Source organism: Corylus avellana, chromosome 4 (genome assembly GCF_965113065.1).
Source record: "Corylus avellana chromosome 4, dhCorAvel1.hap1.2, whole genome shotgun sequence".
NCBI lineage: Eukaryota > Viridiplantae > Streptophyta > Magnoliopsida > Fagales > Betulaceae > Corylus > Corylus avellana.
In genome coordinates, this window is record NC_142493.1 from 33,859,135 (window position 1) to 33,871,211 (window position 12,077).

Consider the following 12,077-nt stretch of genomic DNA (forward strand, 5'->3'; position numbering starts at 1 on the left):
TATTTACCTTATACTCCTAACAGTACTACCATGTCATACCCAATTTAAAGGTGATATCGAAAATATATAGACCACGTCTCGCCTATATATATATATATATAATGGGCTTTGTGATGGTCCAAGCCTGGAAGAGGGCCCAACTGGTGGGGAGCCCAATCATCTAATTAGGCTTTTACAACTCAACTCCTTAAAAAGTTGTGTCCGTAGTGGAAGGGAGAAAAGTAGAAGGCTAGCATAGGATAATCCATATCTTCTACATATTCATGAACTGGTATTTGTTTTTCTATCTAGAAGGATATACGGACCCCTGGGAATGGCTTCGCTTCAGCTATGTCTTCCTTCCACATGCCGCTTCAGACAAAGGCCAGTTCATTGTGCTGCTGACCAGCGCCAGGGCCTCTTCAACCGCATAGCTCCTGTCTACGATAATGTGCACCCTCTTTACCCACTCTCTTTCCTTTCTTTCAATGTAAATTCCTTACTTTGTTTATGGACCGGGTTTAATTTATATATATTTTTTTTTAAAAAAAAAAAAAAATTGAAAATGCAGTTGAATGACTTGCTGAGTTTGGGTCAGCATCGAGTTTGGAAAAGAATGGCAGTATCATGGAGTGGGTAAGTATTCATTAATAATTATTTCTGGTTTCTAATAGTTGGGTCTTCTTTATTTTTTGTTCTTTTTATTTGGGATTCGATTTATTTTTTGATTTTGGAATTGTGGGTGTCAGAGCTAAAATGGGAGACTGTGTGTTGGATTTATGTTGTGGAAGTGGGGATTTAGCTTTTCTCTTGTCCGAGAAAGTCGGGTCCAATGGCAAGGTCTGTTCCAACACCACCATTGTTGTAAATTAATGTCGTAGAAAGATGTTATGGTGCTCTTTTCCATTAATTTTATTGGGGTTACGATTTGCAGGTGACTGGTCTTGATTTCTCAAAGGAGCAACTGTCAATTGCTTCTCATCGGCAAAACTTTGTCCCAAAAGCCTGCTGCAACAATATCGAGTGAGCATTGGTAAATCTATCGGTTAATGAATAAAATGATTTGCATATGTATTCTAATTAACAATATATTGAGGTTCTCAAGGCCATTTTGTTCTGGAAGAATTGTATGTTAGTTTCCTATAATGTTCTCTATAATTGATCCTAAAGTCCACCATAAATTCCTCCCCATACTAATGAGTGCTACAGAGGCACTAATAGAATGTGTGTCAATATAGGTGGATTGAAGGCGATGCACTTGATTTGCCATTTTCAGATGGTTACTTTGATGCCATTACAGTGGGTTATGGGCTACGAAATGTGGTGGATAAACACAGAGCCATGCAAGAGATGTATAGAGTTCTAAAACCAGGTCTAATGAGTATAATCTCTGTCTGTGTGAAAATATGAAAGTTGGTGAATTTGAAAGTGAGACCTGATATTAATTATTCTTGTGGGCTTTTCAGGTTCAAGAGTATCTGTTCTTGATTTCAACAAAAGCACTCAACCATTTACTGCTTCAATTCAGGTAGTCCCTGTGAGATACCATTTTTTTTCTCTCTTTCAAGGAAAATCATGTCTTAAACTCAAGTAATTGTTGCTTTTCTCTACACATTTAGCGAGTACATTATAATAGAATGTGACAAGAAGGTTTCTTCCCTAATTAAGAATGACCGTGTTTAAATCTTCTATACGATGGATGCCCTTTCTGTTTTGTTTTCAGTTACTGTCTCAGATTGGGAGCAGTTTGTAATTTTCATTCAAATGAGTTCTGTTTCTGATTATATTTGATAATGCTGTGATTATTGGATATTATGTTTCAACATTGATGTATACCTGTTGCAAAATTAAATTGATTTTTGTTAAAAAATGTATTCATTTTGCAAGGAATGGATGATTGACAATGTTGTTGTCCCAATGGCAACTGGTTATGGGCTTGCGAAGGAGTATGAATATTTGAAGAGCTCAATCAGGGAATTTTTAACAGGTTATTTCCCCTTCAACTAATTTTGAATCGTGCTACTTTAGGTGGATTGGTTGTCAATTGAACATGTTGAAATCAAAATTTGGCTCAATCTTGTCAATAATATATATCAAATTGGTGTACTTGGTACGTTTAGCTGGGCTCGCTATTTCAAGGAATCCCTTAGGCCATACTCAAATAGGATGAATGGTTGATTTACTGCCTAATTGGGTGATCAAAAACTGTCTTTTGATACAGGGAAGGAATTGGAGAAGCTTGCTTTACAAGTAGGATTCTCTAATGCCACGCATTATGAGATTGGCGGAGGCCTCATGGGGAACTTGGTAGCCAAACGTTAGATGCAATTCATGGATGGTATTGTTCTCGCAACTTTGAATTATTGATTTATCAGAAAGAAGCACCCCATTGTATATGAAATCTGATCAGTACTCAAAACTGTAGACTTGAAGCTCTGAACATTTTCATATCTCCGTGTTTTCTTGGTTTCCAAACTGGAATGTTATGTTAAACAATTGGATCAATAGGAGCCCGAATTTCCTTTTCTGCTCATATATTGTCTTTGCAGTTTTGGCTCCTTCATCAGGTTTATATCTCAAACAATTCAAAAGACTGCTATGTAGGGAGCTATATCCTGTGTTAGACAGGCTGAGACGTTTATATAAACGTATCTATATACTTCCTCAAACTCAAAACTTGGGAGAGTTGTTTGTTGAAGCCCTCAGTAACATATCTAGAATCCCTCAAGTTCCTTGAGTCGACTGCCAAATGCCAATAACAAGAAGCCGACGCCTGGTTGCAATCTTAGATTTGTGGTTTCTTTCACTTGAATAGACAACTTATGAGCACTTGTTTTTCTGAGAAAACAGCCACTCTCACCCCGCTTAGATTCACGTGGGACAGAAAGAACCGTCGGTGAATGTAACAATATGGTCACCTGGGATAGAAAGAACTGTCGGCCACAATGGCAATTGAATCAGAAATTCCTGCTTTGAAAGGGTAAAATGGGTCCTCGCACGTGTCATTCAGTTCCATGGTCCCTTCATCCATAAAAGGTGGATTTGTGGGTGCATGAAGGTGCTCCTCCTTCTTTGTTAACATCTGTAGGGCCTTTGACATTGTTGGTCGTAATGACTGAATCTTTTGGGTGCACAGGAGTCCAATATGCATCACTCTGGAAACCTCATTCGTTACATTGCTGTCCTGGTGGTTATGCAACACCAGATTTGGATCTTATAATTGCTCAACTGTCTCTGATTGAAAATGTTTCCACGTCTATTTTGTCCAAACAAAAAAAAAACGTGATCAACTGAGAAAAAGGGTAGAAGTGAGTTCTTTTAATCAAGGGAGTACATAAAAATATCAATAATTTTAAAAAGGAGACATTTTTGGGAGGGTGAAGAACTGAAGCTCACTATTGTGACTAGGTTGTCTAAGTATTCTGAAGTTCTGCTCCTCTTGTTCTGCTCCTCTTGTTCTGCCTTCCGGTAACTATCTCCAACACAAGCACTCCAAAGCTGTAGACATCAACCTTTTCTGTCAGCCGGCTGTGGGCTAGGTATTCTGGAGCCATGTATCTACTACAAATCCATGAGAAAGAAATTGTTGATAATGGCTCAAATTGTCAACAAGTGTAAAGATAATTGCTGGAAAATATCAATATTCAAGTTGATGGGCTCAAGTCATATTTATCTATAAGAAGATAATGTTAGTTTTAAAAGGAGTCCAAGAACAACTGGAATTGTATTTTTTGGAGAAAACGTGTGTGGATAAACATGTGAGCTGCAATGCTTATCTTCATCATGGAAAAGACTTTATATTTATGATGGTTTCGTTTTCCCAGTAGCAATTGGATTAAAATTGTTCTCCTATTTTTCGTGATTAAGCCTCTATAAAAGGACATGTAGTCCTTGGTTAAGTGGGGATCCGGAAAATCCAAATTGGTGAGAGCACTTTGTGGCATTTACAAAGTGTAGAGAGTTTTTCTTTACTGGGTATTTGAGAGGGACAGTTAAGTGGGGTGTACAAGGAGTTAAGGGCTTGGGTTTGGGATATTAAACTTGAGCGGTTCAGGCTTGTACCATTGTACTCAATATTTCTCAATAGTAAAGAAGGAGACCGGATCACGTCCCGTGGACGTAGGCATATTGCCGAACCACGTAAATTCTTTGTGTACGTGTGTGATTGGTGTGTGTTTTCTTTCCAAACTTGTCTTTTGCATAAAGGGCTGGTAGGAAATTAGTTGCCAATGAATTATCAATTTTCCTAACAATTGGTATCAGAGCTTGGTTGCGCATTTCTACACGTTAAGAAGAAATGCAGTCCTTGAAGTTTGGGTTCGACAAAAGAATGAACTTTGGCTTGTGGCAAATACAAGTCAAGGACATCCAATTTGGGTTACACAAAACGTTGAGAGGAGCAGGTTCGGCAGAGTGCTCCTAAAATGCTAATACTGTTTCTCTCGTAACGAGAGATGATGATGTTCTTTGAGAAGGGCATGTACATACTCTGGCATGACCACTAAAAATGTCAGGATAATGGATGTGTTCTATTAGCGGGTCCACATTTGCATACGAGACATTGGTTTGGTTTTTTTGATGTCGGGTATGTGGTGGAAAAGGGTGTCGATGGCTAATGAACTTCCAGGGGAACCAAACATGGAAGTTGCACCATATTTTTCAGCAGGATTTTTTCGACATGTGCCAAAAATGAAAATTTTTGGAATGGTTTAATTCTAAGTACATGTGCTCTTTATGGTGGAGCATGATAATTCTTGTAGAATTATTATTGTTGGGGTAAACAGTGTTTTGTATGACATCCCAGGGCGTGGGGATGGGCATCGGTCAAGATGCGAACCTGAAGTCTCAGGTGGAGGTTGCCAAATTTTCGCCAAGGTGGAGATTGTTGATAATGGCTCAAATTGTCAACAAGTGTAAAGATAATTGCTGGAAAATATCAATATTCAAGTTAGTGGGCTCAAGTCATATTTATCTATAAGAAGATAATGTTAGTTTTAAAAGGAGTCCAAGAACAACTGGAATTGTATTTTTTGGAGAAAACGTGTGTGGATAAACATGTGGGCTGCAATGCTTATCTTCATCATGGAAAAGACTTTGTATTTATGATGGTTTCGTTTTCCCAATAGCAATTGGATTAAAATTGTTCTCATATTTTTTGTGATTAAGCCTCTATAAAAGGACATGCAGTCCTTGGTTAAGTGGGGATCCGGAAAATCCAAATTGGTGAGAGCACTTTGTGGCATTTACAAAGTGTAGAGAGTTTTTCTTTACTGGGTATTTGAGAGGGACAGTTGAGTGGGGTGTACAAGGGGTTAAGGGCTTGGGTTTGGGATATTAAACTTGAGCAGTTCAGGCTTGTACCATTGTACTCAATATTTCTCAATAGTAAAGAAGGAGATCGGATCACATCCCGTGGACGTAGGCATATTGCCAAATGCGAGCATCCCGTGGACGTAGGCACAATACACAGTCGAGTAATGGGAGATCTCCATAGCATTGGGCAAGGGCAAAGTTTGTATCAGGGCCTGATCCTGTGACTGCTACTCCAAAGCCTGATGCTCGCATTTGTTTACTGATATCTTCCATTGTAGCAACAAAATTTGGAACAAAGAGAGTGCTATTGTTCTCAAGTTGTTGCCCACACATTACTTGGACTATTTGGGCTCTTGGATCTCCCACTGCTGTTTCTAGTAGTAACAGAGTCTTGACAACAAGGAAGATAACATATCCAGAAGAAAGAGATGGGAATTCTTTCTTCATTTTTGGGATTAGTTACATCATTTCTCAATCATTCAAAGAATAACTCATCCATAATTGCTTCCGTAGATGTCAAATATAGAAGATGATAATTACTGAATAAACATGTTAAACAAAACTCGTTTTGAAATAGAAAAACAGAGTATATGAATTAACAAAACTAATCTATTCAAATAACAGTATTGTTGAAGGTGTTGCCAAAGTCAGAGCTTGTGGACTTGGATAAAGCTTTCGTCTTTTGCGTAAGAAATTGGCCAATAAAGACCAAATTTTCCATACTTTTCAACAAATGGGAAACGGTCTTGGCTGGACTTTCGGGTAAAATAAGGCAGGCATTGGTATTTGACCGATGTCCATAATATACCTAACCCTCTTTCTATTGGAGGAAAAAAAAAACATAAATTTCCATGACGGTTTGCTGTGGGTATTGAAACTAATGAACAAGTTTGTAAATTAAAAAGAAAATGAAACAGTAAAGGAAAGAAAAGAAAGAGAGAACACAGAGATAAGGATTTTACGAGTAGTTTGGTACTAGATATTTATGTTCACCACTAGAGTAAGCCCTCTAGAACTATAATGTACTCTTATTGGTTGGTATGTTATGTTAAACAATTGGCACAATAGTTGCCCGAATTTCCTTTTTTGCTCATGTATATCTCAAACAATTAAAAAGACTGCTATGTAGGGAGCTATATCCTGTGTTAGACAGGCTGAGACGTCTGTATACACATATCTATATACTTCCTCAAACTCAAACTTGGGAGAGTTGTTTGTTGAAGCCCTCATTAACATATCTAGAATTTCTCGAGTTCCTTGAGTCGACTGCCAAATGCCAATAACAAGAAGCTGACGCCTGGTTGCAATCTTAGATTTGTGGTTTCTTTCAATAGACAACTTATGAGCACTGGTTTTTCAGAGAAAACAGCCACTCTCAACCCGCTTAGATTCACCAGGGACAGAAAGAACTGCCGGAGATTGTAGCAATATGGTCACCTGGGATAGAAAGAACTGTCGGCAACGGTGGCAATTGAATCAGAAATTCCTGCTTTGAAAGGGTAAAATGGGTTCTCGCACGTGTCATTCAATTCCATGGTCCCTTCATCCATAAATGGTGGATTTGTAGGTGCAGGAAGGTGCTCCTCCTTCTTTGTTAACATCTGTAGTGCCTTCGACATTGTTGGTCGTAATGACGGAGCCTCTTGGGTGCACAGAAGTCCAATATGCATCACTCTGCAAACCTCATTCGTCACATTTCTGTCCTGGTGGTTATGCAACATCATATTTGGATCATATAATTGCTCAACTGTCCCTGATCGAAAATGCTTCCATGTCTATTTTGTCCAAAAAAAACATAACATATGAACAAGTAAGGAAAAGGGTAGAAGTGAGTTATTTTAATTAAAGGGTGTACATAAAAAAATCAATAATTTTAAAAAGGAGACATATTTTTGGAAGGGGGAAGAACTGAAACTTACTATTGTGACTAGACTATCCGAGTATTCTGAGGTTTTGCTCCTGTTGTTTTGCCTTCCCGTAACAATCTCTAACACAAGCACTCCAAAGCTGTAGACATCGACCTTTTCTGTTAACTGGCCGTGGGCTAGGTATTCTGGAGCCATGTATCCTCTATAAATCCATAAAAAAGAAATCACTATAGTGTTGAGAAGTGAGAACAAATGAACATAATATACGTGTTCTTGTATTGGGCTAAAATGTTCATTAATACATATCAAATAGAAATATGATACTCACAGTGTTCCTGCAATGGCCGTGCTTATGTGGCTCTTATCTTCTTGGAAAGACCTAGCCAACCCAAAATCGGCAATTTTAGCACGAAGCCTCGAGTCTAATAAGATATTACTGGCTTTTATATCTCTATGAATGATTCTGATCTTGGAGTTCTCGTGCAAGTAGACCAAACCTTCTGCTGTCCCAACAATAATCTCGTATCTCTTCTCCCAGTTTAGTACTTTACCTCTGTTTGTGTCTGTCATCCAATTAAAGAATATTTAAATTGTTGATTTCATATAAAATATCAACTTCAATTTTACTCATAAGTAGCATGGTTAGAGAATTAGCTAGAGAATCACCAAAGATGAAGCGATCAAGACTTGTGTTATGTAGGAATTCATAGATAAGTAGGCTTTCCGGTCCTGAGCAACTGCATCCTAATAACCTGACTAGATTTTTGTGTTCCACACTGCTTATCATGTTAACTTCATTGTAGAAATCCGCTGCTCTATGTCTATTGTTAAAGAAAAGTCTCTTGACAGCAATCTCTCGTCCATCAGGCAAAACTCCCTGTGATGTGATGGAAGAAACTTATAAATCTCAGACAACATATGGTCAAGGGAGTGGAGGATGGGGAGGGTCATGGGGATGTGGAAGCAGAGAAACTACCTTATAAACAGTACCAAATCCTCCTTGCCCAAGCTTGTTGGCGTCGTTAAAGGCTCCTGTAGCCTTCTCTATTGTGGAATACTTGAAGTTCAAGCTACTGTCGTTGAGCGTTTTCACCAACTTTCTTGCATCATTTGAACCTAGGGAGCCATAAAAACATAGACATTAGTTACGATGATCCTAAAGGATAAAATATAACTACATTGTTCCAAAATAAGCATTTTTACCTCTTCTTTTCTTCTGTATGTGTCGGCGCTTCCAGATATAAACTCCAATAGCTATTCCAACTACCAAAACAACCACCGAACTCACTACCGAAACTACTATCACTATTGTGGTACCTGCAGAAGTCCATCAATAAGAACCCATGATCAGGCCAGAGTTACTGCTAGAGATGTTATCCTCCTTGACAGACTTTTAATTCATTTACCTCTTGAACTTCCATTTCCGGGCTGTTTGTTGAGGAAATCTTTGTCCGAGTACCTCATGAAGCAGCCGGTATACAATGCTCGCCCTTCCGACCAAGGCAAGCATTCAAATATTGAAGAAGATGCATTATCCAAGCACTGCCTACAAGAGCTTGCATTCAAACTCCTCCAACAATCAGCCAGCACATAAGCTGACTCATTCACTGCCCCAGTAACAGTTACCTGAGCTCTTGCATAGCCTTTCTGGTTCGGTGCAGCCACCACTGCCTGCGTCACAGCTTCTCTCACAGATGCTTCAAATGTTGAGTTCTTCCTTGTTGAATTCCCACACACGGCTGTGTCGCCCGGTCCTTTATACTCCTGAAAGAAGCTATAATTCTCGGACCTCATGAAGCAACCATCGAGGTAAATCCGACCCCCATTGTAAGGAAAGCACTGGGGCAGCACCGTGCGTGCCTCAGCATAGCACAATACACAGTCGAGTAATGGAAGATCTCCATAGCACTGGGCAAGGCCAAAGTTATTATCAGGGCCTGAACCTGTCACTGCTACTCCAAAGCCTGAAACTCGCATTTGTTCGCTGATGTTTTCCATTGTAGCTACAAAATTTGGAACAAAGATAGTGGCATTGTGCTCAAGTTGGTGCCCACACGCTACTTGGACAGTTTGGGTTCTTGGATCTCCCACTGCTGTCTCTAGAAGTAATAGAGTCTTGACAACAAGGAAGATAACATATCCAGAAGAAAGGGATGGGAATTCCTTCTTCATTTTTGGGTGTTTATCTCTGCTACTGATTGTCTGGCTATTCAACAATGAACTTCAGTAGTATCTGATCTCTGCGGCAAAAAGAAATAAATTCAGTATAGACCTGCAAGAGCATGGAACAAGTGAACAGAAAAGAATATTTGTTGGGAGAACGCATGACAATTACCGGCAAAACATCAAGCAATAATAAAGCATTTCTAAATCCTAATATTGATTGTGTGGTTGTTGTGCCAACCCAGGCTGGCAACTACCATTAGTAGGTAGCACAAAAGTCCTCACATTCAAGTCGTGGGAATCCGACATTCAGCATCTCTCAAATGAAATAGGAAGCTAAAATTCATGTTAAAAATGATTATAGGTGGGAAATCCCAAGTCCTGAATAGCATAGGGGTTTGAAACTGAAGCCAAAAACATATAAAACTAATAGCATTGATTTTTTTGGCACCGTCCTTGAAGTTTGAAGTTACTGCTTTACCAGTTTTCCAGCACCCCGAGTCAAAAAGGCACGTCTTGGATTGGCAATTGCATTGTACCCGTGTGACAGTTGCATCACTTGGTTAAAAATTTCTCTGGTTTCACACTCCTAGCATCATTCACAGCCCACTCAAAAGAAGAGCCAGCTGAGCTGAGACTCACACAAGGAAATGGCTAAGTCCACAATGAGGATCCTTGAATTTAGGCAGCCCAAATTTTACGGGCAGCAGGACCTACGTGCTCCAGGCATGTAGGCACCGTCGGCTCCGTAACTCTCTCTCTCTTAAGCTGCTTAAATTTTGTTAAAATTTGAGCACCTAATTTCAAGGATCTCAATCTACACCCACATGTCACACTTTTTGGATAATTATCACCTTTTTGGAATTACGGATAATTGGATGTCCTTTTTCGAATTAATCGATCAAATCAGACTGTTGTGACGCCAGGGCAAATAACTGGAAAGCATTGTATGGGGTAAAATCCAAAAGTGAGAGGTTTTCACAATCAATAACTCTTAACGACTTAACCCACCCATAGAAAAGTTGGCAAGTAAGGTGTTTCCCGTACACTGGAAAAATGGGACACAGAAGGACATGAACTGTGATGCAAGCAGAGACCCCCACGACAAACCACAACGTACATGTCTGTGGTTGCGGGCCCCTGAACATTTCCAGAACCGAAAGTCGGGCCCAAAAATATAAATGCCTCCACCACACCATAACTACCTCCAATAAATATCCAAGCCCATTGGCCCCCACCAATCCTATCATTGACAACTTTATGAGATAATTATGACACAGAAATTGGGATTATACGGAAATAGAAAATGGGATTCAAAAGGTTGCTGGGATTCAAATGGTTACTGTCTCTAGAAGTTATAGTTATACTGTTATAGAATGCCCGTGACATATCTCTATGAATAAAATATTTAAACTTATCATTAAGAATGAACACGCTCAGATAGATCATGATTCGTCTATAATCCCCTCCGCAGATGGCAAATGAAGCGAAAATGAAAATATAGGAGATAATGATTACAGGATAAATATATTCAACTAAACTCGATCATTTTGAAAAAGAAAAACAGAGTCTATGAATCAACAAAACTAATCTATTCAAGTAACAGCATTGTTGAAGGTGGACTTGGATAAAGCTGTGTGTATGAAATCGGCAAATACAGATCAAAATTTCCATATTATTTCACCAGTGGAAGCAAAATTAAGGGATTCGTACATACAAGATTGACAGAAAAAAGCTCAGATATCATGGAAAGAGGTTATAGATCGAAGTACTTACCGTTCTATGCATTGGCTTCTGTGGTTGAACCGGAACTTGAAACTGATCAGGAAAGGCCGGAGTTGAAAGGTGTGAGGTATGGTGCAAGAGAAATGAGTGATAGAAGAAAAAGGCAAGGCGAGAGGATCGAAATGAAAGATTTCCTCTCAATTTCCAAAGAAAATGACAGAACGGTAAGAGTGGGAAAAACGCGGTTTCCGACTGCGACTTGCGACGACTTTCGTTTTGTTCAGATATCACGTCTGCGGGGATATGGCTTGCTTTTCAGATTTACCATTCTGGCCTTGTTCACTGTTTTAATTAGAGAAAGAGAATTGCTGGCTGGGATGTATGTTAATGTGTTTGGGGACTAACGAGAAGTTATTTTATAGTTAAAATTTTATTTTATTATATTTAATCACGTATATGATGGTAAGTGGTTTAAAATTTATAATGACGTAGCAATATATTCATATATTATTAAATTTGTAAAATTGCATGTGTTTTTAAAAATTTTAAAGAATTATGTCATGTAATTTACTCAAAAATTAATCATTGTTTTTAAATAAAATGAGATGGAATTGAAGCATCTCAATTATTGTTTATCCCAATCATCTTTTTTTTTTTTTTTTTTTAATATGGTTTGAGTTCAATTTTTTTTTTTTTAAAAAAAAAACATAGTAAAAATTATAGTATTTGCTTAGTTTTCTTAAGCATAAAATATTGTAAAATCAGCCTACTTCGTTTATTTTTTTATTTTTAATCTGTATATGATTATAAACAGAGGCGTGCTACACATCCTAAATTTTATTTTCAAAAGTTAGTTCACAAACGATGTGTTACCATTTAATGAGATTTATTATTTTGAGAAGTGTGTCATCAACTCATGAAATTGTGACAAATCATTTAAAAACTAACTTTGAAAAGAAAATTTGGAATATATAATATTTCTCTTATAAACCAAGAAATGTGGTTATATAACACATGTTGTGCGAGATA

General features: G+C 38.3%; 2 protein-coding genes across 4 annotated transcripts; one reads left to right on the plus strand and one right to left on the minus strand.

The window, feature by feature from the left end:
• The first annotated feature begins 235 nt into the window (after positions 1–235).
• MENG (S-adenosyl-L-methionine-dependent methyltransferases superfamily protein) lies at positions 236–2,512 on the plus strand. 3 transcript variants are annotated; one of them, XM_088515762.1, is made up of 8 exons: positions 236–407; positions 551–615; positions 729–819; positions 914–1,002; positions 1,218–1,351; positions 1,446–1,507; positions 1,867–1,966; positions 2,201–2,512. In XM_088515762.1, exons 1-8 carry the CDS (start codon positions 264–266, stop codon positions 2,299–2,301), a joined length of 786 nt encoding a protein of 261 aa, XP_088371888.1. In that variant the 5' UTR covers positions 236–263; the 3' UTR covers positions 2,302–2,512. The 3 variants fall into 3 exon arrangements, with proteins under 3 accessions (XP_088371888.1, XP_059447009.1, XP_059447010.1); XM_059591026.2 differs by having other exon boundaries at positions 238–430; XM_059591027.1 differs by lacking the exons at positions 236–407; positions 729–819 and adding an exon at positions 411–430.
• Positions 2,513–6,274: 3,762 nt separating this feature from the next.
• On the minus strand, positions 6,275–11,380 carry CRK2 (cysteine-rich RLK (RECEPTOR-like protein kinase) 2). The gene is made up of 8 exons (XM_059591025.2): positions 11,100–11,380; positions 8,567–9,400; positions 8,364–8,477; positions 8,137–8,276; positions 7,827–8,037; positions 7,489–7,723; positions 7,212–7,362; positions 6,275–7,067 (listed from the first exon to the last, which is right to left on the minus strand). The coding sequence occupies exons 2-8, from the start codon at positions 9,330–9,332 to the stop codon at positions 6,726–6,728; spliced, it is 1,959 nt and encodes a 652-aa protein (XP_059447008.1). The 5' UTR covers positions 9,333–9,400; positions 11,100–11,380; the 3' UTR covers positions 6,275–6,725.
• Positions 11,381–12,077: the final 697 nt, after the last annotated feature.